The following is a 24,962-nucleotide window of genomic DNA, read 5'->3' as shown; positions in this document are numbered from 1 at the left end:
CCTTTGAACAGGGGATGGTAGTAGGTGCCAGGCGCACCGGTTTGTGTCAAGAACTGCACCACCCAAAGGACATCAGCCAACTTGACACAACTGTCGGAAGCATCGGAGTTAACATGCCAGCATCCCTGTGGGACACTCTTCCGACACTTTATAGAGTCCACGCCCCGACAAATCGAGGCTGTTCTGAGGGCAAAGGGAAGGGTGGAACTCAATATTAGGAAGGTGTTCCTAGTGCTTGGTATACTCAGTGTATAATTCAAAGAAGGGGAATTAAAGTGAAGTATTTTGTCATAAGAATGTCAGTGAAGATGGAGTTGAATGTTAATATGATGAGAATGACAGTGGAGTTAATACGATGACAGTGTCCACAGATACGATTACACAGAGACAGGGTTAAAAATGTATTATTTTATTTTGCATTATGTTGACACATCAAGTGTTTAATTAAAATGTTTGTACTTTCTTTAATTTCCATTAATATCAAAATAAACCAGGCAGCTAAATACAAATCTCATTCAGAAAGTATTCACAGCCGTTGGACTTTATCCACATCTTGTCTTACAGCCTGAATTGAAAACAGATTAAATAGAGATTCTTCACTATGAGGCCAATGGTGACTTTTAAAACAGTTAGAGTTTAATGGCTGTGAAAGGAGAAACCTGAGGATGGATCAACAACATTGTAGTAACTCTACAATACTAACCTAAATGACAGAGTAAAAGGTAAAAGAAGTAAGCCTAAGTATGGAATAAACATATTCCAAAACATGGATCATGTTTGCAACATGGCACTAAAAGTAAAACTGCAAAAAATGTGGCAAAGAAATTAACTTTATACCCTGAATAAAAAGTGTTATGTTTGGGGCAAATTCTACACATCACTAAGTAAGTACTAATCTTCATATAATCAATATGTGTTATGCATAGTGGCGGTTGCATCATGTTATGGGTATGCTTGTCATCAGGAAGGACTAGAGAGAACCTGGTTCAGTCTACTTTCCAACAGACACTGGGAGACAAATTGACCTTTCAGCAGGAGAATAACCGAAAACACAAGGCCAAATGTACACTGGAGTTGCTTACCAAGATGACATTGAAGGTTCCTGAGGAACCTAGTTACAGTTTTGACTTAAAATCTGCTTGAAAAGCTACGGCAAGACGTTCAAGTGGCTGTCTAGCAATTATCAACAACCAATTGACAGAACTTTAAAAAATTTTTAAAGAATGTGCAAATATTGTACGATCCAGGTGTGCAAATCTCTTACAGACTTATTCAGAAACGGGATTCTGACATGTATTGATTTAGGGGTGTGAATACTGATGTAAATTGCATCGATTTTATTTAATACATTTGCTAAAATTGTGGGGTATTGTATGTAAAAGGGTGGGAAAAAAATCATTCATATTGAATCTATTTTGAATTCAGGCAGTAAAACAACATGGGGAATGAATCCTTTATGAATGAACTTTCTTGCCAAGACTGTTGTACACATCACAGGATATTAAACCAAACCATTAAACCCTTCCTGCCAAGACTGTTGTACACATTATTGGATATTAAACCAAAAATGTTCTGCATGGCTTGGCAGGCTTTCAGGTATATAGCATAATGAAAACCAAACCACAGTCACACCAAATCAAACACTAACGAACCAAAAATACTTCCGAGAATAACACGCTGTTCTGAGCATTGATGTGTCAATTCAGTGGTATTATTATAAAACACTTTCCTCCAAGTCAATATTTCACATTATATGGGTCAGATGAACTGTGAAGTCAGATTAGGGTTGCAGAATTCTGCTACCGTTCCCAGGTTTTCCAAAACTCCTGGTTGGAAGATCCTGGATTTCCTCTTTATTCCCTCCAGATTCTGGGACTCTTCCAACCGGGATTTCTGTAAAACCAAGGGATTTCTGTAAAACCAAGGGATTTCTGTAAAACCAAGGGATTTCTGTAAAACCAAGGGATTTCTGTAAAACCAAGGGATTTCTGGAAAACCAAGGGATTTTGGGTAAAGCATTTCCCCCCCCAATTTTTTTTGCAACTGTAAGTGAGAGTACAGCTACCAAAGAACTAACATGACCTGACAATTCACTGGAGCTTTTGTAAAACGAATGACTTACTTTGTGTCTGTGACCATGCACTAAAATAAAACACAAAAAACTGAAAGCACTCCGTCAGAGAGTTCTGCTCTGTCTGGCAAAACAAAATGAACATTGCAAAAAACATATACGTATTGAACAGCTATTCAACACATTAGAAAGAGTGCAGGAACCGCAGCCAAAAGTAGCAGGGAGATTTGCCAAAGAGGCAGCAGGTACAGACGACGATGCAACGCCATCATACATAAAAGGCGCCCCAAATGGCACCCTATTCCCTATGTAGGGGCCCTAGTGAAAAGTAGTGCACTATGTAGGGAATAGGGTCCCACTTGCATAGCTTACAGCAGAGCAGGAACACTGTGTTGGTGTACTGGTTAGAATAGTCCTGTGCCTTACGCGACACCACGCTAACACGTCATATGAACACCCCCCTTCAAGTACAGTGAAAAAGTATTTCACAGTACTTGTGCACGTGACAATAAAACTTGCAACAAAGCAGTATAGAGGTCTATGAGCAGCTATAAAACACCTGGAAGGCATTATAATGCATTATGCATAGCTCATAAATGTACTTTTCAATGCATTATGAAGAGGGTATTATATTAGGAAGTGTTACCGACAACACTGCTGGCATTAAAGAATATCATAAACTAACAAAATGTCCTAAGATGGCAGTATACAGTAATGTATATTCCATTCACTAACATTCAGAAGGTCTAGTTAAGTGCACTTTCACAACAATCAATGATAACCTGCTTCTTCTTCTTCTTAATTTTTTTTTTTACACATCAAATAAACCCAGCGAGCTCCAGTAAGAATTATAACTGATTTCAACAGCTTGAATAACCTAGAATGTAAGGAGAGGTTCTACGTATATTAAATGGATCTGAGGGGGGCTAGATCGAATCTCTGCTAGTTGAGTCTATTTGCAGTTCAGGCACACAGTCTCTGGAGCACTTCCTTGTCGTAATGCCACATTAATTTCAACTGTTGCATCATTGTATAATTCTTTCCTTCTCCATTACAAAACATAAAACCATTGAACTGAAGCCAGGAAGTTTTTGTTTTGTTTTTGCAGAGTTGTCATTTTTGCTTGTTTCACAGCATTCCAAATCCTTTGGCATAAGTGATGGCTTTGAGAAGTCTCTCCTTCAGTTTCTCCTTTGAATCGTATTCAGGGAGCAGCAAAGCATTAAAACACGTGTGAGAAGTAGGTAACCTGACGAGACAGAGAGAGGGACAGAGAGAGAGAAGGGTATAGAGCAACAGAAGTTACAGATCTATCCAAGTAATCTGGGAGGCCCCAATGAAACAGGTCAGGTATAAGATATGATTCTGCGTCCAAAATGACACCCTACTGCAGGGTTACCCAACTGGCGGCCCGCGGGCTGAATTTGGCTCCAGAGTGGTTTTATTTGGCCCCAAAAACTTTTCTGAGCAAAAAATAAAGAAATACTTAACATTTTCATTGTTGGATATAAAAGACTGTAAAAACACCAGGAAATAGGCAGATTTTAATTTAACACTTCTGTATTCCAAGTTTTCACACGCATAATAGACAGACATATACAAATGTAAGCATGGTTTGAAAGAATTAGGTTTTAGTGGTCTTCTTGCAGTGAATGTGCAGACTACAAATTATTTGCAATTATTTTCCAGGCCCCGACCATCCGCACCAGAAAAAAAATGGTCCCCTGCTGAATCTAGTAGATGATCCCTGCTCTAGTTGTTCTAATCTAGATGATCCCTGCTCTAGTAGATGATCCCTACCTAGTTGTTCTAATCTAGTAGATGATCCCTGCTCTAGTTGTTCTAATCTAGTAGATGATCCCTGCTCTAGTTGTTCTAATCTAGTAGATGATCCCTACTCTAGTTGTTTTAATCTAGTTGATCCCTGCTCCAGTTGTTCTAATCTAGTTGATGATCCCTGCTCTAGTAGATGATCCCTGCTCTAGTAGATGATCCCTGCTCTAGTAGATGATCCCTGCTCTAGTAGATGATCCCTACTCTAGTTGTTCTAATCTAGTAGATGATCCCTACTCTAGTTGTTCTAATCTAGTAGATGATCCCTACTCTAGTTGTTCTAATCTAGTAGATGATCCCTACTCTAGTTGTTCTAATCTAGTAGATGATCCCTGCTCTAGTTGTTCTAATCTAGTAGATGATCCCTGCTCTAGTAGATGATCCCTGCTCTAGTAGATGATCCCTGCTCTAGTAGATGATCCCTGCTCTAGTAGATGATCCCTGCTCTAGTAGATGATCCCTGCTCTAGTAGATGATCCCTGCTCTAGTAGATGATCCCTGCTCTAGTAGATGATCCCTGCTCTAGTAGATGATCCCTGCTCTAGTAGATGATCCCTAATCTAGTAGATGATCCCTAATCTAGTAGATGATCCCTGCTCTAGTAGATGATCCCTGCTCTAGTAGATGATCCCTGCTCTAGTAGATGATCCCTGCTCTATTTGTTCTAATCTAGTAGATGATCCCTGCTCTAGTAGATGATCCCTACTCTAGTTGTTCTAATCTAGTAGATGATCCCTACTCTAGTTGTTCTAATCTAGTAGATGATCCCTGCTCTAGTTGTTCTAATCTAGTTGATGATCCCTGCTCTAGTAGATGATCCCTACTCTAGTTGTTCTAATCTAGTAGATGATCCCTACTCTAGTTGTTCTAATCTAGTAGATGATCCCTACTCTAGTTGTTCTAATCTAGTAGATGATCCCTGCTCTAGTTGTTCTAATCTAGATGATCCCTGCTCTAGTAGATGATCCCTACTCTAGTTGTTCTAATCTAGTAGATGATCCCTACTCTAGTTGTTCTAATCTAGTAGATGATCCCTGCTCTAGTTGTTCTAATCTAGTAGATGATCCCTACTCTAGTTGTTCTAATCTAGTAGATGATCCCTGCTCTAGTTGTTCTAATCTAGTAGATGATCCCTGCTCTAGTTGTTCTAATCTAGTAGATGATCCCTACTCTAGTTGTTCTAATCTAGTAGATGATCCCTACTCTAGTTGTTCTAATCTAGTAGATGATCCCTACTCTAGTTGTTCTAATCTAGTAGATGATCCCTGCTCTAGTAGATGATCCCTGCTCTAGTAGATGATCCCTACTCTAGTTGTTCTAATCTAGTAGATGATCCCTACTCTAGTTGTTCTAATCTAGTAGATGATCCCTACTCTAGTTGTTCTAATCTAGTAGATGATCCCTGCTCTAGTAGATGATCCCTGCTCTAGTAGATGATCCCTGCTCTAGTAGATGATCCCTGCTCTAGTAGATGATCCCTGCTCTAGTAGATGATCCCTGCTCTAGTAGATGATCCCTGCTCTAGTAGATGATCCCTGCTCTAGTAGATGATCCCTAATCTAGTAGATGATCCCTAATCTAGTAGATGATCCCCAATCTAGTAGATGATCCCTAATCTAGTAGATGATCCCTACTCTAGTTGTTCTAATCTAGTAGATGATCCCTGCTCTAGTTGTTCTAATCTAGTAGATGATCCCTGCTCTAGTAGATGATCCCTACTCTAGTTGTTCTAATCTAGTAGATGATCCCTACTCTAGTTGTTCTAATCTAGTAGATGATCCCTACTCTAGTAGATGATCCCTACTCTAGTTGTTCTAATCTAGTAGATGATCCCTACTCTAGTAGATGATCCCTGCTCTAGTAGATGATCCCTGCTCTAGTAGATGATCCCTGCTCTAGTAGATGGTCCCTGCTCTAGTAGATGATCCCTGCTCTAGTAGATGATCCCTGCTCTAGTAGATGATCCCTGCTCTAGTAGATGATCCCTGCTCTAGTAGATGATCCCTGCTCTAGTAGATGATCCCTGCTCTAGTAGATGATCCCTACTCTAGTTGTTCTAATCTAGTAGATGATCCCTGCTCTAGTTGTTCTAATCTAGTAGATGATCCCTGCTCTAGTAGATGATCCCTGCTCTAGTAGATGATCCCTACTCTAGTTGTTCTAATCTAGTAGATGATCCCTACTCTAGTTGTTCTAATCTAGTAGATGATCCCTACTCTAGTAGATGATCCCTACTCTAGTTGTTCTAATCTAGTAGATGATCCCTACTCTAGTAGATGATCCCTGCTCTAGTAGATGATCCCTGCTCTAGTAGATGATCCCTGCTCTAGTAGATGATCCCTGCTCTAGTAGATGATCCCTGCTCTAGTAGATGATCCCTGCTCTAGTAGATGATCCCTGCTCTAGTAGATGATCCCTAATCTAGTTGTTCTAATCTAGTTGATGATCCCTGCTCTAGTAGATGATCCCTACTCTAGTTGTTCTAATCTAGTAGATGATCCCTACTCTAGTTGTTCTAATCTAGTAGATGATCCATACTCTAGTTGTTCTAATCTAGTAGATGATCCCTGCTCTAGTTGTTCTAATCTAGATGATCCCTGCTCTAGTAGATGATCCCTACTCTAGTTGTTCTAATCTAGTAGATGATCCCTACTCTAGTTGTTCTAATCTAGTAGATGATCCCTGCTCTAGTTGTTCTAATCTAGTAGATGATCCCTGCTCTAGTAGATGATCCCTACTCTAGTTGTTCTAATCTAGTAGATGATCCCTACTCTAGTTGTTCTAATCTAGTAGATGATCCCTACTCTAGTAGATGATCCCTACTCTAGTTGTTCTAATCTAGTAGATGATCCCTACTCTAGTAGATGATCCCTGCTCTAGTAGATGATCCCTGCTCTAGTAGATGATCCCTGCTCTAGTAGATGATCCCTGCTCTAGTAGATGATCCCTGCTCTAGTAGATGATCCCTAATCTAGTAGATGATCCCTACTCTAGTTGTTCTAATCTAGTAGATGATCCCTGCTCTAGTTGTTCTAATCTAGTAGATGATCCCTGCTCTAGTAGATGATCCCTGCTCTAGTAGATGATCCCTACTCTAGTTGTTCTAATCTAGTAGATGATCCCTACTCTAGTTGTTCTAATCTAGTAGATGATCCCTACTCTAGTAGATGATCCCTACTCTAGTTGTTCTAATCTAGTAGATGATCCCTGCTCTAGTTGTTCTAATCTAGTAGATGATCCCTACTCTAGTTGTTCTAATCTAGTAGATGATCCCTGCTCTAGTTGTTCTAATCTAGTAGATGATCCCTGCTCTAGTTGTTCTAATCTAGTAGATGATCCCTACTCTAGTTGTTCTAATCTAGTAGATGATCCCTACTCTAGTTGTTCTAATCTAGTAGATGATCCCTACTCTAGTTGTTCTAATCTAGTAGATGATCCCTGCTCTAGTAGATGATCCCTGCTCTAGTAGATGATCCCTACTCTAGTTGTTCTAATCTAGTAGATGATCCCTACTCTAGTTGTTCTAATCTAGTAGATGATCCCTACTCTAGTTGTTCTAATCTAGTAGATGATCCCTGCTCTAGTAGATGATCCCTGCTCTAGTAGATGATCCCTGCTCTAGTAGATGATCCCTGCTCTAGTAGATGATCCCTGCTCTAGTAGATGATCCCTGCTCTAGTAGATGATCCCTGCTCTAGTAGATGATCCCTGCTCTAGTAGATGATCCCTGCTCTAGTAGATGATCCCTAATCTAGTAGATGATCCCTAATCTAGTAGATGATCCCTAATCTAGTAGATGATCCCTAATCTAGTAGATGATCCCTACTCTAGTTGTTCTAATCTAGTAGATGATCCCTGCTCTAGTTGTTCTAATCTAGTAGATGATCCCTGCTCTAGTAGATGATCCCTACTCTAGTTGTTCTAATCTAGTAGATGATCCCTACTCTAGTTGTTCTAATCTAGTAGATGATCCCTACTCTAGTAGATGATCCCTACTCTAGTTGTTCTAATCTAGTAGATGATCCCTACTCTAGTAGATGATCCCTGCTCTAGTAGATGATCCCTGCTCTAGTAGATGATCCCTGCTCTAGTAGATGGTCCCTGCTCTAGTAGATGATCCCTGCTCTAGTAGATGATCCCTGCTCTAGTAGATGATCCCTGCTCTAGTAGATGATCCCTGCTCTAGTAGATGATCCCTGCTCTAGTAGATGATCCCTAATCTAGTAGATGATCCCTACTCTAGTTGTTCTAATCTAGTAGATGATCCCTGCTCTAGTTGTTCTAATCTAGTAGATGATCCCTGCTCTAGTAGATGATCCCTGCTCTAGTAGATGATCCCTACTCTAGTTGTTCTAATCTAGTAGATGATCCCTACTCTAGTTGTTCTAATCTAGTAGATGATCCCTACTCTAGTAGATGATCCCTACTCTAGTTGTTCTAATCTAGTAGATGATCCCTACTCTAGTAGATGATCCCTGCTCTAGTAGATGATCCCTGCTCTAGTAGATGATCCCTGCTCTAGTAGATGATCCCTGCTCTAGTAGATGATCCCTGCTCTAGTAGATGATCCCTGCTCTAGTAGATGATCCCTGCTCTAGTAGATGATCCCTGCTCTAGTAGATGATCCCTAATCTAGTTGTTCTAATCTAGTTGATGATCCCTGCTCTAGTAGATGATCCCTACTCTAGTTGTTCTAATCTAGTAGATGATCCCTACTCTAGTTGTTCTAATCTAGTAGATGATCCCTACTCTAGTTGTTCTAATCTAGTAGATGATCCATACTCTAGTTGTTCTAATCTAGTAGATGATCCCTGCTCTAGTTGTTCTAATCTAGATGATCCCTGCTCTAGTTGTTCTAATCTAGATGATCCCTGCTCTAGTAGATGATCCCTACTCTAGTTGTTCTAATCTAGTAGATGATCCCTACTCTAGTTGTTCTAATCTAGTAGATGATCCCTGCTCTAGTTGTTCTAATCTAGTAGATGATCCCTGCTCTAGTAGATGATCCCTACTCTAGTTGTTCTAATCTAGTAGATGATCCCTACTCTAGTTGTTCTAATCTAGTAGATGATCCCTACTCTAGTAGATGATCCCTACTCTAGTTGTTCTAATCTAGTAGATGATCCCTACTCTAGTAGATGATCCCTGCTCTAGTAGATGATCCCTGCTCTAGTAGATGATCCCTGCTCTAGTAGATGATCCCTGCTCTAGTAGATGATCCCTGCTCTAGTAGATGATCCCTGCTCTAGTAGAGTAGATGATCCCTGCTCTAGTAGATGATCCCTGCTCTAGTAGATGATCCCTGCTCTAGTAGATGATCCCTGCTCTAGTAGATGATCCCTGCTCTAGTAGATGATCCCTGCTCTAGTAGATGATCCCTGCTCTAGTAGATGATCCCTAATCTAGTTGTTCTAATCTACAGTGCATTTGGAAAGTATTCAAACCCCTTGACCATTTCCACATTTTGTTACGTTACAGCCTTATTCTAAAATGGATTAAATAAATCTACACACAGTACCCAAAACTGAAAGTGAAAACAGGTTAATATTTTTTTCAAATGTATAAATTATAAAAAACAAATACCTTATTTACATAAGTATTCAGACCCTTTGCTATGAGACTCGAAATTGAGCTCAGATGCATCCTTTTTTTTCATGAATCATCCTTGAGATGTTTGTACAACTTGATTTGAGTCCACATGTGGTAAATTCAACTGATTGGACATGATTTGGAAAGGCACACATATGTCTGTATAAGTTCCCGCAGTTAACAGTGCAAAAACCAAGACAAGATGGCGAATTAATTAATTGTCTGTAGAGCTCCAAAACAGGATTGTGCCGAGAGACATATCTGGGGAAAACATTTCTGCTGCATTTAAGGTCCCAAGAACACAGTGGCCTCCATCATTCTTAAAGGGAAGAAGTTTGGAACCACCAAGACTCTTTCTAGAGTTGGCCACCTGGCCAAACTGAGCAATTGGGGGAGAAGGGCCTTGTTCAGGGAGGTGACCAAGAACCCAATGGTCACCCTGACAGAGCTCCAGAGTTCCTCTGTGGAGATGGGAGAACATTCCAGAAGGACAACCATCTCTGCAGCACTCCACCAATCAGGCCTTTTTGGTAGAGTGGCCAGACGGAAGCCACTCCTCAGTAAAAGGCACATGACAGCCCACTTGGAGTTGCCAAAAGGCAGCTAAAGACTCTCAGACAATGAAAAACAAGATTCTCTGGTCTGATGAAACCAAGATGGAACTCTTTGGCCTGAATGCCAAGCATCATGTCTGGAGTAAACCTGGCACCATCCCAACGGTGAAGCATGGTGGTGGTAGCATCATGCTGTGGGGATGTTTTTCAGCAGCAGGGACTGGGAGACTAGTCAGGATCGAGGGAAAGATTAACAGAGCAAAGTACAGAGAGATCCTTGATGAAAAACTAGCCCAGGAACTCAGACTGGGGAGAAGATTCACCTTCCAACAGGACAACAACCCTAAGCACAAGGCCAAGACAAGGCAGGAGTGGCTTTGGGACAAGTCTCTGAATGTCCTTGAGTGGCCCAACCAGAACTTGAACCCGACCGAACCCATCTCTCTGGAGAGACCTGAAAAAAGCTGTGCAGTGACGCTCCCCATCCAACCTGACAGAGCTTGGGAGGATGTGCAGAGAAAAATGGGAGAAACTCCCCAAATACAGATGTGCCAAGCTTGTAGCGTCATTCCCAAGAAGACTCCAGGCTGAAATCACTGCCAAAGGTTCTTCAACAAAGCACTGAGTAAAGAGTCTGAATATTCATGGTAATGAGTCTGAATATTCATGGTAAAGAGTCTGAATATTCATGGTAATGAGTCTGAATATTCATGGTAAAGAGTCTGAATATTCATGGTAATGAGTCTGAATATTCATGGTAAAGAGTCTGAATATTCATGGTAATGTGATCCATTTTTTTTATTTGTGTGTGCAGCCGTCTTCATCGACCTGGCCAAGGCTTTCGACTCTGTCAATCACCATATTCTTATCGGCAGACTCAATAGCTTTGGTTTCTCTAATGACTGCCTCGCCTGGTTCACCAACTACTTTGCAGACAGAGTTCAGTGTGTCAAATAGCAGGGCATGTTGTCCGGACCTCTGTGGCAGTCTCTATGTGGGTACCACAGGGTTCAATTCTCGGGCTGACTCTTTTCTCTGTATATATCAATGATGTCGCTCTTGCTGCGGGCGATTCCCTGAACCACCTCTACGCAGACGACACCATTCTGTATACTTCTGGCCCTTCCTTGGACACTGTGCTAACTACCCTCCAAACGAGCTTCAATGCCATTAAAAACACTCCTTCCATGGCCTCCAACTGCTCTCTACTCAGCAAACTGGATGCAGTCTATCACAGTGCAATCCGTTTTGTTTCCAAATCAGCTTGTACCACCCACCACTCACTGCGACCTGTATGCTCTAGTCGGCTGGCCCTCACTACATATTCGTCGCCAGACCCACTGGCTCCAGGTCATCTATAAGTCTATGCAGGTAAAGCTCCGCCTTATCTCAGTTCACTGGTCACAATAACAACACCACCCGTAGCACACGTTCCAAAAGGTATATTTTACTGATCATCCCCAACACCTAATTTGGCCGCCTTTCCTTCCAGTTCTCTGCTGCCTGTGACTGGAATGAATTGCAAAAATCGCTGAAGTTGGAGACTTTTATTTCCCTCACCAACTTTAAACATCAACTATCTGAGCAGCTAACCTATCACTGCAGCTGTACATAGTCCTTCTGTAAATAGCCCACCCAATCTACCTACCTAATCCCCGTACTGTTTTTATTTATTTACTTTTCTGCTCTTTTGCACACCAATATCTCTACTTGCACATAATTATCTGCTCATCCATCACTCCAGTGTTAATTTGCTAAATTGTAATTATTCGCTCCTATGGCATATTTATTGCCTACCTCCTCATGCCTTTTGCACACACTGTATATAGACTTTCTTTTTTCTACTGTGTCATTGACTTGTTTATTGTGTTATTGGCTTGTTTATTGTTTACTCCATGTGTAACTCTGTGTTGTTGTCTGTGTCACACTGCTTTGCTTTATCTTGGCCAGGTCGCAGTTGCAAATGAGAACTTGTTCTCAACTAGCCTACCTGGTTAAATAAAGGTGTTCTCAACTGGCCTACCTGGTTAAATAAAGGTGTTCTCAACTGGCCTACCTGGTTAAATAAAGGTGTTCTCAACTAGCCTACCTGGTTAAATAAAGGTGTGAAAAAAAAATATTTTTCTTTGTTGTCGTAATAAATGTGATTTTTTTTTATAAAACCTGTTTTTGCTTTGTCATTGTGGGTTACATTGTGTACTACATTTTAGAATAAAGCTGAAACGAAACAAAATGTGGAAAAAGGAGTATAAATACTTTTGAATACACTGTATGGATTAGGGTACCATCTCAGACATAAAGTCTGTGTCCCAAATGGCATAATAAACACCCGTTTGGGTCAAAAGCAGGACTCTGGTCAGTAGTCGTGCACCATATGATGCCATTTGGGACCCGAGGCCTGGTCTAAATGGCACCCTATTCCCTACATAGTGCACTACGTAGGGAACAGGATGCCATTTGGGACCCGAGGCCTGGTCTAAATGGCACCCTATTCCCTACATAGTGCACTACGTAGGGAACAGGATGCCATTTGGGACCCGAGGCCTGGTCTAAATGGCACCCTATTCCCTACATAGTGCACTACGTAGGGAACAGGATGCCATTTGGGACCCGAGGCCTGGTCTAAATGGCACCCTATTCCCTACATAGTGCACTACGTAGGGAACAGGATGCCATTTGGGACCCGAGGTCTCACCTGTCTGTGTCGGGGCCGTTCTTGGCGATGATCATCTTTAACTTTCCCAGCCCTCCTACGGGTGCTCTGTCAGTCCCCGTAGTAAACTGGAGGAACAGTCTCTTATCCTCCTCACCAAACGAATGCACCGTCTCCCAGAAGTCTCTATGAGTGAGAAATAAAGGAAAACAATTAAAAATGTTTTTGTTGGTCTTGGTGTATATGGAATCTGTATTCCACGTTTTCCTAATAAAAACAGCAGTAGCTTCGGTATGTGACAAAACACACACACACTAAATGGTCAAAAGTATGTGGGCATTCTTTCAAACTAATTTCAAATTAGTTTGAAAGAATGCACACATACTTTTGACCATTTAGTGTGTGAGTGTGTGTGTGTGTGTAATAAGGCCCGAGAAGGTATATGGCCAACTTATGCACGACGCAACGTGGAGTCCTTAGCCGTGGTATATTGGCCATATACCACAAACCCTCAAGATGCCTTATTATGCTATTATAAACTGGTTACCAACATAATTAGAGCCGTAAAAATACATGTTTTTTTCGTACCAGTGGAATTCGGTCTGGCTGATATACCATATATAGCGTATTAACGATACAGCATACAACAACATTCTAGACGATTATGTGCTTTCAACTTTGTGGAAACAGTTTGGGGAAGGCCCTTTCCTGTTTCAGCATGACAATGCCCCAGTGCACAAAGTGAGATCCATACAGAAATGGTTTGTCGAGATCGGTGTGGAAGAACTTGATTGGCCTCCACAGAGCCCTGACCCCAACCCCATCGAACACCTTTGGGATGAATTGGAATGTCGACTGGCCTAATCACCAAACATCAGTGCCCGACCTCACTAATGCTCTTGTGGCATTAGTAAGCAAGTCCCCGCAGCAATGTTCCAACATCTAGTGGAAAGCCTTCCCAGAAGAGTGGAGGCTGTTAAAGCAGCAATGTTCCAACATCTAGTGGAAAGCCTTCCCAGAAGAGTGGAGGCTGTTATAGCAGCAATGTTCCAACATCTAGTGGAAAGCCTTCCCAGAAGAGTGGAGGCTGTTATAGCAGCAATGTTCCAACATCTAGTGGAAAGCCTTCCCAGAAGAGTGGAGGCTGTTATAGCAGCAATGTTCCAACATCTAGTGGAAAGCCTTCCCAGAAGAGTGGAGGCTGTTATAGCAGCAATGTTCCAACATCTAGTGGAAAGCCTTCCCAGAAGAGTGGAGGCTGTTATAGCAGCAAAGGGGGAACCAACTCCTTATTAATGCCCATGATTTTGGAATGAGATGTTAGACGAGCAGATGTCCACATCCTCTTGGTCATGTGGTGTACACACACAGAACAAGAATCTAAATGCAACATGCAACCATTTCAAAGACTTTACAGAGTTGCAGCTCATATGAGGAAATCAGTCCATTGAAATAAATAAATTAGGCTCTATGAATTAGACATGACCGGGAATACAGATATGCATCTGTTGGTCACAGATACCTTATAAAATTTTTTTTTTAAGTAAATGAATTACTTAATCATACAATGTGATTTTCTGGATTTTTGTTTTAGATTCCGTCTCTCACAGTTGAAGTGTACCTATGATAAAAATTACAGACCTCTACATGCTTTGTAAGTAGGAAAACCTGCAAAATTGGCAGTGTATCAAATACATGTTCTCCCCACTGTATGTATGTATGTATGTATGTATGTATGTATGTATGTATGTATGTATGTATGTATGTATGTATAAATAATATAATGAAAGTGCAGATCTATTATTCAAGAGAGAAATTGAAAGAGATCTTTGTATAAAAATATAGAAATCATTGTGACAACATGGTAATAAATTACATCAAAAAAACGTTTTTTTACTTAATAATGCGACAATCCTTGCTGTAGCCTCCGTCATACTCTGTCGTTTCTTCAAGCGCTTGAAAGTCTAAATTCTGAGGAGGTTAGAACACAAGAGACAGTTAGATCTACATCAGTTGGCATAGAAAACAATAGTGCAGCTATGGATTTAATTGTCATATTTTATTGACGATATACACAAAATACTCTAATGTCAGAGTGGAAGAAAAATTCTAACATTTGTAAAAAAAAAAAAGATTTATAATTTAAAAAAAGACTAATATATCTTGATTAGATAAGTATTCAACACCCTGAGTTAATACATGTCACCTTGGGCAGTGATTATAGTGCCGAGTCTTTCTGGGTAAGTCTCTAAGAGCGTTCCACACCTGAATTGTGCAACATTCTTCAAGTTCTGTCAAATTGGTTGTTCGTCATTTCTAGACAATCATTTTCAGGTCTTGCTATAGATTTTCAAGCAGATTTACGTCAAAACTATCTTGGACACTCAGGAACATTCACTGTTTTCTTGGTAAGCAACTCCAGGTTAGATTTGGCCTTGTGTTTTAGGTTAATGTCCTGCTGAAAAGGTGAATTCATCTCCTAGTGTCTGGTGGAAAGCAGACTGAACCAGGTTTTCCTCTAGGATTTTACCTGTGCTTAGCTTTCTTCTCCCCAGTCCTTAACAATTACAAGCATACCCATAACATGATGCAGCCACCACTATGCTTGAAAATATGGAGAGTGGTACTCAGTAATGTGATGTATTCAAGATAAAAAGTGAATTGCTTTGCCAATGTTTTTGCAGTATTAGTTTGTTGCAAACAGGATGCGTGTTTTAGAATATTTATTTTATTCTGCACAGGCTTCCTTTTTCACCCTGTCATTTAGGTTAGTAGTGTGGAGTAACTACAATGCTGTTGTGCATTGTAGTGTGTAGGCCAGTAACATTTTTTAAAATATATTTTTTAATCTTAGTAATAATCCATTTTATGTTCAGGATGTAACAACAAAATGTGGAAAAAGTCAAGGGGTGAGAATACTTTATGAAGGCACTGCATGCATGTATATTTCTGTTGTTTTTTTAATCTTTAAAGGCTTAAAGTGAAATTCCTAAGAAAAATCCTACTTACCCTGCTTCCACAGATCAGTAGCTCCACTTCCTCAGGTCTAAATAAACACTTGAGAGGCGACTCGTTGGTGACCATCTGGAAGCCCCTTCTGAAGGCTTTGAACTGGCGCTCCACACTCTTATTAAGTATGTAATCACTATACAGAGAGACAAACTCCTGGAGATCACAGATAGGAAACAGATAGGAAACAGTCAAAACAATGTCATCATTCACTTCAGTGGTCCTGTGATAGACTAGATACTTCAGTGGTCCTGTGGTAGACTAGATACTTCAGTGGTCCTGTGGTAGACTAGATACTTCAGTGGTCCTGTGGTAGACTAGATACTTCAGTAGTCCTGTGGTAGACTAGATACTTCAGTGGTCCTGTGGTAGACTAGATACTTCAGTAGTCCTGTGGTAGACTAGATACTTCAGTGGTCCTGTGATAGACTAGATACTTCAGTGGTCCTGTGGTAGACTAGATACTTCAGTGGTCCTGTGACAGACTAGATACTTCAGTGGTCCTGTGACAGACTAGATACTTCAGTGGTCCTGTGACAGACTAGATACTTCAGTGGTCCTGTGACAGACTAGATACTTCAGTGGTCCTGTGACAGACTAGATACTTCAGTGGTCCTGTGATAGACTAGATACTTCAGTGGTCCTGTGACAGACTAGATACTTCAGTGGTCCTGTGACAGACCAGATACTTCAGCCAGTAGCCATGTGATAGACTAGACAACAACAGGCATCTTACCTTTCTATTGTCCGCAATAACAGGTATCCTACCTTTCTATTGTCCGCATTAACAGGTATCTTGTCCCCGTTTTCCTTCAGGTCATAAGTGATGGGGTCTCCAAACAGGTCAGTCTGTGAGATCTGGAAGGTGATCATCATGTCCTCCTCCACATCCCCCTCGTACTCCAGCAGCTCCCTCAGACTCTGGTACAGAACCTGCGATGGCAGAGAACCATAGAGATAGTTAGAGGACTCAACGTTGTATCTGTCCTGTTGTGGCGTCTGCGAGAGCATGGGCATCTCCATTTTGAAGTAGTCCATGTTCTTCTTCTACTGTTTCTAATGAAAGAGTGCTGCCATGTGATGTTTGAACATGTATTTATGCCGTTATGAAATGTTTGTTCACGATTATTGTTTTTATCATCATTATTATCTGACCCTGCTGGTCAAATAATAATAGCTCATTTTTAAAGATACAGCTATATAATGTAACACTTTAAATCTGCAAAAATATTAGTGGGTGTGTTCAGATCTAAAAGGTGTGTGTGTGGGGGAGGGGGGGGTTAAAAAGGTAATGTTGCCCTTTCCTAACCGAGTGTAGGGTGGTATAACACACACGTCAGCTCAGAGAGATCCAATTCAAAGAGGCCCAGCTGATGAACTTCCATCAGCAGCAGCTTTGAATGTAGAAAAGCAAATGGATGTGTTTATGCTATAATATATTATATATATATATTATAATGTTAGTGCATCGATTCGTTCTTCTAAATCAAACTCAATCACTAAATGTATGGTTCCTGTATCGTATCGGAGCCCATGTATCTAGATACGTATCCAATCGTTTTGAAAAGGAAAGACGCCCATCCCTAATAATAACAATAATAATAATATTATATGACATTTAGCAGACGCTTTTTTATCCAAAGTGACTTCCTTTTTTCCCCTCTTTAAAAAAAAAAAATTATGGGCAACTCTATTAAAAAATTACATCGGCCTATATCATATTGGCCCTGCGATAGACTAGTGTCTTGTCCAAGGGTTGTACTTGTGTATCAAGCTACTCACGCTCGGTGGTGTAAAGTACTTAAGTAAAAAATACAACTTAAAGTACAACTTAAGTCGGGTATCTGTACTTTACTATTACTTTCCTTGAGAAAATATTATACTTTTTACTCCTTACATTTTCCCCCGACACCCAAAAGTACTCGTTACACTTTGAATGCTTAGCAGGACAGGAAAATAGTCAAATTGACGAGCTTATCAACGAAACATCCCTGGTCATCCCTATGATCTGGCGCACTCACTAAACACACATGCTTCGTTTGTAAATTATGTCCGAATGTTGGGAGTGTGCCCGTGGCTTTCCAAAAATAAAATAAATTAAATAGTGCCATCTGGTATGCTTAATATAAGGAATTTGAAATTATTTGCTTTTAATACTTAAGTATAGTTTAAACCAAATTATTTTACTCAAGTAAAGTTTTACTGGGTGACTTTTACTTGAGTCATTTTCTATGAATGTATTTTTTACCTTTACTCAAATAGTTGGGCAATATTTCCACCACTGCTACAGAAACAGGAGAGAAGCTCCTGCCCTACGGGCCGTTCTGACACAAGCCTACTTACTATATCATATCATAACAGGTTTATAAACATGTTACATTAACGACATTACAAATCACATTGAAATATGTTCCAGTACCGGGTGTGAGTCTGTCAGGTCCAGATAGGTGCCTTTCTTTCCCATCAGTTTCCTGTAGACCACCATGGGAAAGTGAACATCCAGGATACAGTTGTTGTAGATGGCCAGGCCCAAGATGATGCCTATCAGGGTGAACTGGGCCTCGTTCTCCAGAGAGGACGGGTTGTACCAGAACAGCTTGGTGGACTCATCGTACGTAAACATGCCTGAAGGAAGGAACACATTTCATTTCATTCATTAGTTTTTATTTATGTAGCCACAAATTGTCCACTCAGTAACACTTGCTACTGTCTTCCTTCTCTCCTCAATAATCCAACGTCCTCCTCCCCCTCTCCTCTCCTCTCCTCTCCTCTCCTCTCCTCTCCTCTCCTCTCCTCTCCTCTCCTCTCCTCTCCTCTCCTCTCCTCTCCTCTCCTCTCCTCTCCTGGGACCCATTAAAATCTATATTACAGTGACTGTCTAAAAAAATCAAAACACCATGAGGACAGTTGGACAGTTTGCTGATGAATAAATAATACAACGCCTGAGTGATCTCAGTAAGACGTGTCGTAAACATGTTTTGTCCTAATCTTCAAAAATGTTAAAGTAGAAGAATATCTTACCAATATCAGGGTTGAACATCTCCTCGAGGACAAGCTGGAAAAACTCTTTAGACACTCCTCCCTCGTCGACGCCCTGCTCTCCTTCAAACTCTACAAACAGCTGCTTCCTCAGGTCCGCTGGGTTCTCCATGGCGATCATCTCCAACTGTAGGATGCAGAAAAGCAGGTTAGGAGAAACAGCAAGATACACGACATGACCAAATGTATGTGGAACACCTGCTCGTCCAACATCTCATCCCAAAATCATGGGCATTAATATGGAGTTGGTCCCCCCCTTTACAGTTATAACAGCCTCCACTCTTCTGGGAAGGCTTTCCACTAGATGTTGGAACATTGCTAAGGGGACTTCCTTCCATTCAGCCACAAGAGCATTAGCGAGGTCGGGCACTGATATTGGGCGATTAGGCCTGGCTGGCAGTCGGCGTTCCAATTCATCCCAAAGGTGTCCGATGGGGTTGAGGTCAGGGTTCTTAACAGGCCAGTCAAGTTCTTCCACACCGATCTTAAACAATTTCTGCATAAGACCTCGCTTTGTGCACAGGGGCATTGTCATGCTGAAACAGGAACAGTCCTTCCCCAAACTGTTGCCACAAAGTTGGAAGCACAGAATCGTCTAGAATGCAATTGTATGCTGTAGTGTTAAGATTTCCCTTCACTGGGAGGCCTAGTCCAAATGATGAAAAACAGCCCCAGACCATTATTCCTCCTCCACCAAACTCTACAGTTGGCACTATGCATTTGGGCAAGTAGCGTCCAAACGATGAAAAACAGCCCCAGACCATTATTCCTCCTCCACCAAACTCTACAGTTGGCACTATGCATTTGGGCAAGTAGCGTCCAGACGATGAAAAACAGCCCCAGACCATTATTCCTCCTCAAACCAAACTCTACAGTTGGCACTATGCATTTGGGCAAGTAGCGTTCTCCTGGCATCCGCCAAACCCAGATTCTTCCGTTGGACTGCCATATGCTGAAGAGTGATTCATCACTCCAGAGAACACGTTTCAACTGCTCCAGAGTCCAATGGTGGCTAGCTTTACACCACTCCAGCTGATGCATGGCATTTGCACATGGTGATCTTAGGTTTGTGTGCGGCTGCTTGGCCATGGAAACCCATTTCATGAAGCTCGCACTGAACAGTTCTTGTGCTGACGTTGATTCCAGAGGCAGTTTGGAACTCAGAAGTGAGTGTTGCAACTGAGGAGAGGCAATGTTTACGGACTACGTGCTTAACTTCTTGGTGACAGGGGGGCAGTACTGAGTAGCTTGGATGAATAAGGTGCCCAGAGTAAACTGTCTGCTACTCTGTCCCAGATGCTAATATATGCATATTAGTAGTAGTATTGGATAGAAAACACTCTGAAGTTTCTAAAACTGTTTTAATGATGTCTGTGAGTATAACAGAACTCATGGCAGGTGAAAACCTGAGAAAAATCCAACCAGGAAGTGGGAAATCTGAATCTTGTAGTTTTTTTAAAACTCAGCTCCTATTGTAGATACAGTGGGATATTGGCTATGTTGCACTTCATAAGGCTCATCCATTTATTTATATGTACATTTCTCATTCACCCCTTTAGTTTTGTGTCTATTAGGTAGTTATTGGGGAATTGTTAGATTACTTGTTAGATATTACTTCATGGTCGGATCTAGAAGCACAAGCATTTCGCTGCACTCGCTACACTCTGCTAACCATGTGTATGTGACAAATGAAATTTGATTTTGATTTAAAAATAGCTGTGAAGCAAATAGCCCAATCCAACCTGACAGAGTTTGAGAGGATCTGCAGAGAAGGATGGGAGAATAATTGTAGTTAATAATAATTTATAATAATTAAATGTAATTGCTGCCAAAGGTGCTTCAACAAAGTACTGAGTAAAGGGTCTGAATATTTATGGAAATGTGATATCAGTTTTCTATTTTTAATAAATTATCAAAAATGTCTAAAACACGGGTTTTGCTTTGTCATTTTGGGGTAATGTGTGTAGATTGATCAGGGGGAAATAATGATTTAATCAAATTTAGAATAAGGCTCTAAACTAACAAAATGTGGAAAACATCAATGGATCTGAATCGTTTACGAAGGCACAGTATTTCATGTCGTCCTCATTATATCCTGTTATTGTCAGAACTAGAAGCACAAGCATTTCGCTACACTCGCATTAACATCTGCTAACCATGTGTATGTGACAAATAACATTTGATTTGATTTAGTCCTATTAGCAGAGACATGTAGTCCTCATTATATCCTGTTATAGTCCTATCAGCAGAGAGACATGTAGTCCTCATTATATCCTGTTATAGTCCTATCAGCAGAGACATGTAGTCCTCATTATATCCTGTTATAGTCCTATCAGCAGAGAGACATGTAGTCCTCATTATATCCTGTTATAGTCCTATCAGCAGAGAGACATGTAGTCCTCATTATATCCTGTTATAGTCCTATCAGCAGAGAGACATGTAGTCCTCATTATATCCTGTTATAGTCCTATCAGCAGAGAGACATGTAGTCCTCATTATATCCTGTTATAGTCCTATCAGCAGAGAGACATGTAGTCCTCATTATATCCTGTTATAGTCCTATCAGCAGAGAGACATGTAGTCCTCATTATATCCTGTTATAGTCCTATCAGCAGAGAGACATGTAGTCCTCATTATATCTTGTTATAGTCCAGGGAGAAACCCTGTGTATTCTGAACCAGGATCAGTCAATATGGGGAGGGAGTAACCCTGTGTATTCTGGACCAGGATCGGGTATCAGTCAATATGGGGAGGGAGAAACCCTGTGTATTCTGGACCAGGATCAGGTATCAGTCAATATGGGGAGGGAGAAACCCTGTGTATTCTGGACCAGGATCAGTCAATATGAGGAGGGAGAAACACTGTGTATTCTGGACCAGGATCAGTCAATATGAGGAGGGAGAAACCCTGTGTATTCTGGACCAGGATCAGCCAATATGGGGAGGGAGAAACCCTGTGTATTCTGAACCAGGATCAGGTGTCAGTCAATATGGGGAGGGAGAAACCCTGGGTATTCTGGACCAGGATCAGTCAATATGGGAGGGAGAAACCCTGTGTATTCTGGACCAGGATCAGTCAATATGAGAGAGGAACCCTGTGTATTCTGGATCAGGATCAGTCAATATGAGGGAGGAACCCTGTGTATTCTGGATCAGGATCAGTCAATATGAGGGAGAAACCCTGTGTATTCTGAACCAGGATCAGGTATCAGTCAATATGAGGAGGGAGAAACCCTGTGTATTCTGGACCAGGATCAGGTATCAGTCAATATGAAGAGGGAGAAACCCTGTGTATTCTGGACCAGGATCAGGTATCAGTCAATATGAAGAGGGAGAAACCCTGTGTATTCTGGACCAGGATCAGTCAATATGAGGAGGGAGAAACCCTGTGTATTCTGGACCAGGATCAGTCAATATGGGGAGGGAGAAACCCTGTGTATTTTGATCCAGGATCAGACAATATGAGGAGGGAGTTCTGGATCAGGGAACTCCTGTTATATACGGGACATCACACAGGAAGAACACTTCTTCTATGGTATTATGTAAAGGATAGTTCTGGATCAGGGAACTCCTGTTATATACGGGACATCACACAGGAAGAACACTTCTTCTATGGTATTATGTAAGACTTGGCACTCTGACAGATACTGACACTTCTTCTATGGTTTTACTCTGACAGACAGGCTTGATACTGACACTTCTTCTATGGTTTTACTCTGACAGACAGGCTTGATACTGACATTTCTTCTATGGTTTTACTCTGACAGACAGGCTTGATACTGACACTTCTTCTATGGTTTTACTCTGACAGACAGGCTTGATACTGACACTTCTTCTATGGTTTTACTCTGACAGACAGGCTTGATACTGACACTTCTTCTATGGTTTTACTCTGACAGACAGGCTTGATACTGACACTTCTTCTATGGTTTTACTCTGACAGACAGGCTTGATACTGACACTTCTTCTATGGTTTTACTCTGACAGACAGGCTTGATACTGACACTTCTTCTATGGTTTTACTCTGACAGACAGACTTGATACTGACACTTCTTCTATGGTTTTACTCTGACAGACAGGCTTGATACTGACACTTCTTCTATGGTTTTACTCTGACAGACAGGCTTGATACTGACACTTCTTCTATGGTTTTACTCTGACAGACAGGCTTGATACTGACACTTCTTCTATGGTTTTACTCTGACAGACAGGCTTGATACTGACTCTTCTTCTATGGTTTTACTCTGACAGACAGGCTTGATACTGACACTTCTTCTATGGTTTTACTCTGACAGACAGGCTTGATACTGACACTTCTTCTATGGTTTTACTCTGACAGACTGCCTGTAGTTACTGAACTCAACCTGCAGGAGGTTTGTTGTGACTGAGTGGAGAGGAAACCGCTGTGGACAAGGTTCTGACAGATGGGGTGTGTCTTGGTGGTGGCAAGGACACACTCACATCAAACCACACCCCCAAGCCAACTTGCGTTTGGCTTCCGTCATGGCCGCCAGCATTTCTTAATAAGGAAATTATTAAGAAATTAATAATTAACCCCCCCCCCAAAAAACAAGGCCAAATCAGCAGGTGCAGTTCCCCTTCAACATTACACCAACAAGTGTCTGTGTGTGTGTGTGTGTCTGTGTGTGTGTTGTTTGTGACTCACCCTGACGAGGGCGTCGTCGATGATGTGGTCTCGTCGTACTTTGAGCCTGAGGTATGGGTTGAGCTGCTGTCCTTGTACCAGGCTGTAGAGCGCTGTGATCCTCCTCTCGCTGTACATGCTGATGCGGTTGTCGTAGTACAGTCCCAGGCTCTTGGTGCAGGCATTGAGGATGAAGGGACAGCTCTGGAAGGAGAACTTACTCTCCGAGTCCACCTTGAAGAAGGTGAAGTCCTTGTCCATCTCTAGAACATCGTTCAACGGCTCGTTGACAAACTCCTCGAAGGGGATGAGGGGTCGTCTGCAGTCCAGGGTCCTGACGCCCAGCTCCTTTTCAATTCAATTGAAATATATTGTATTTAAATCATTGTGGATAACACAGAAACCAGAACAATATATTTCCATTGAGGTCGTCTCACCTTCTCCAAAGGGTCGACCCGGGGCCCCTTCTTGTTACTCCTCTCCTCCCCCAGGAGCTCCTGCAGGGTGAGCTCGCTGGACTCTGATGCAGGCTCCTCCTCCTCATTGTGACCCGTATCCAGGTCTCCTCCCAGGACGTTGGCATAGAACACCAGCTTCAAAAACAATCAAGCTTTATTTAACATGCATTGAATTTATTTATTTTTTAATGCAAAACGCTTTACAGTAAAACAAGATTTTTTTTATTTTTCAAGACAGATACCCAATCGGGTGGCTCATACTTTTCTCGTCAATGATTTTGAAAAAAACTGGAAAGCAAATGATCCTCCATCACTACGCATGCAGCAGGTAGCCTAGTGGTTAGAGTGTAGAGGAGGCAGGTAGCCTAGTGGTTAGAGTGTAGAGGTGGCAGGTAGCTTAGTGGTTAGAGTGTAGAGGTGGCAGGTAGCTTAGTGGTTAGAGTGTAGAGGTGGCAGGTAGCTTAGTGGTTAGAGTGTAGAGGCAGCAGGTAGCTTAGTGGTTAGAGTGTAGAGGTGGCAGGTAGTCTAGTGGTTAGAGTGTAGAGGTGGCAGGTAGCCTAGTGGTTAGAGTGTAGAGGAGGCAGGTAGCCTAGTGGTTAGAGTGTAGAGGTGGCAGGTAGCCTAGTGGTTAGAGTGTAGAGGTGGCAGGTAGCCTAGTGGTTAGAGTGTAGAGGTGGCAGGTAGCCTAGTGGTTAGAGTGTAGAGGCGGCAGGGTAGCCTAGTGGTTAGAGTGTAGAGGTGGCAGGGTAGCCTAGTGGTTAGAGAGTAGAGGAGGCAGGTAGCCTAGTGGTTAGAGTGTAGAGGTGGCAGGTAGCCTAGTGGTTAGAGTGTAGAGGAGGCAGGTAGCCTAGTGGTTAGAGAGTAGAGGAGGCAGGTAGCCTAGTGGTTAGAGTGTAGAGGCGGCAGGGTAGCCTAGTGGTTAGAGTGTAGAGGTGGCAGCGTACCCTAGTGGTTAGAGTGTAGAGGGGGCAGGGTAGCCTACTGGTTAGAGTGTAGAGGGGGCAGGGTAGCCTAGTGGTTAGAGTGTAGAGGCGGCAGGGTAGCCTAGTGGTTAGAGTGTAGAGGCAGCAGGGTAGCCTAGTGGTTAGAGTGTAGAGGAGGCAGGTAGCCTA

The 24,962-nt window shown here is 41.8% G+C and overlaps 1 protein-coding gene across 5 annotated transcripts in view; it reads right to left on the bottom strand.

Annotated features, from left to right (window-relative positions):
• Positions 1-393: 393 nt before the first annotated feature.
• The window catches only part of LOC109882674 (ubiquitin-protein ligase E3A), a 36,108-nt gene continuing 11,539 nt past the window's right edge, over positions 394-24,962 (bottom strand). For 4 of the 5 annotated variants that reach the window (XM_031838152.1, XM_031838155.1, XM_031838154.1 and 1 more), the window contains exons 6-14: positions 23,830-23,985; positions 23,414-23,740; positions 18,731-18,875; positions 18,129-18,334; positions 16,478-16,642; positions 15,710-15,865; positions 14,598-14,671; positions 12,743-12,886; positions 2,874-3,320 (exon numbers count right to left, since the gene is read on the bottom strand). In XM_031838152.1, the coding sequence (XP_031694012.1) occupies positions 3,200-3,320; positions 12,743-12,886; positions 14,598-14,671; positions 15,710-15,865; positions 16,478-16,642; positions 18,129-18,334; positions 18,731-18,875; positions 23,414-23,740; positions 23,830-23,985 (1,494 nt within the window). In that variant the 3' untranslated portion in view covers positions 2,874-3,199. Of the gene's footprint in view, positions 3,321-12,742; positions 12,887-14,597; positions 14,672-15,709; positions 15,866-16,477; positions 16,643-18,128; positions 18,335-18,730; positions 18,876-23,413; positions 23,741-23,829; positions 23,986-24,962 lie in introns of all 5 variants that reach the window. The other variant, XM_031838151.1, reaches the window with a different exon arrangement.

The sequence above is a fragment of the Oncorhynchus kisutch genome, linkage group LG13, assembly GCF_002021735.2.
Source record: "Oncorhynchus kisutch isolate 150728-3 linkage group LG13, Okis_V2, whole genome shotgun sequence".
NCBI lineage: Eukaryota > Metazoa > Chordata > Actinopteri > Salmoniformes > Salmonidae > Oncorhynchus > Oncorhynchus kisutch.
This window is presented reverse-complemented; position numbering and strand designations above follow the sequence as displayed.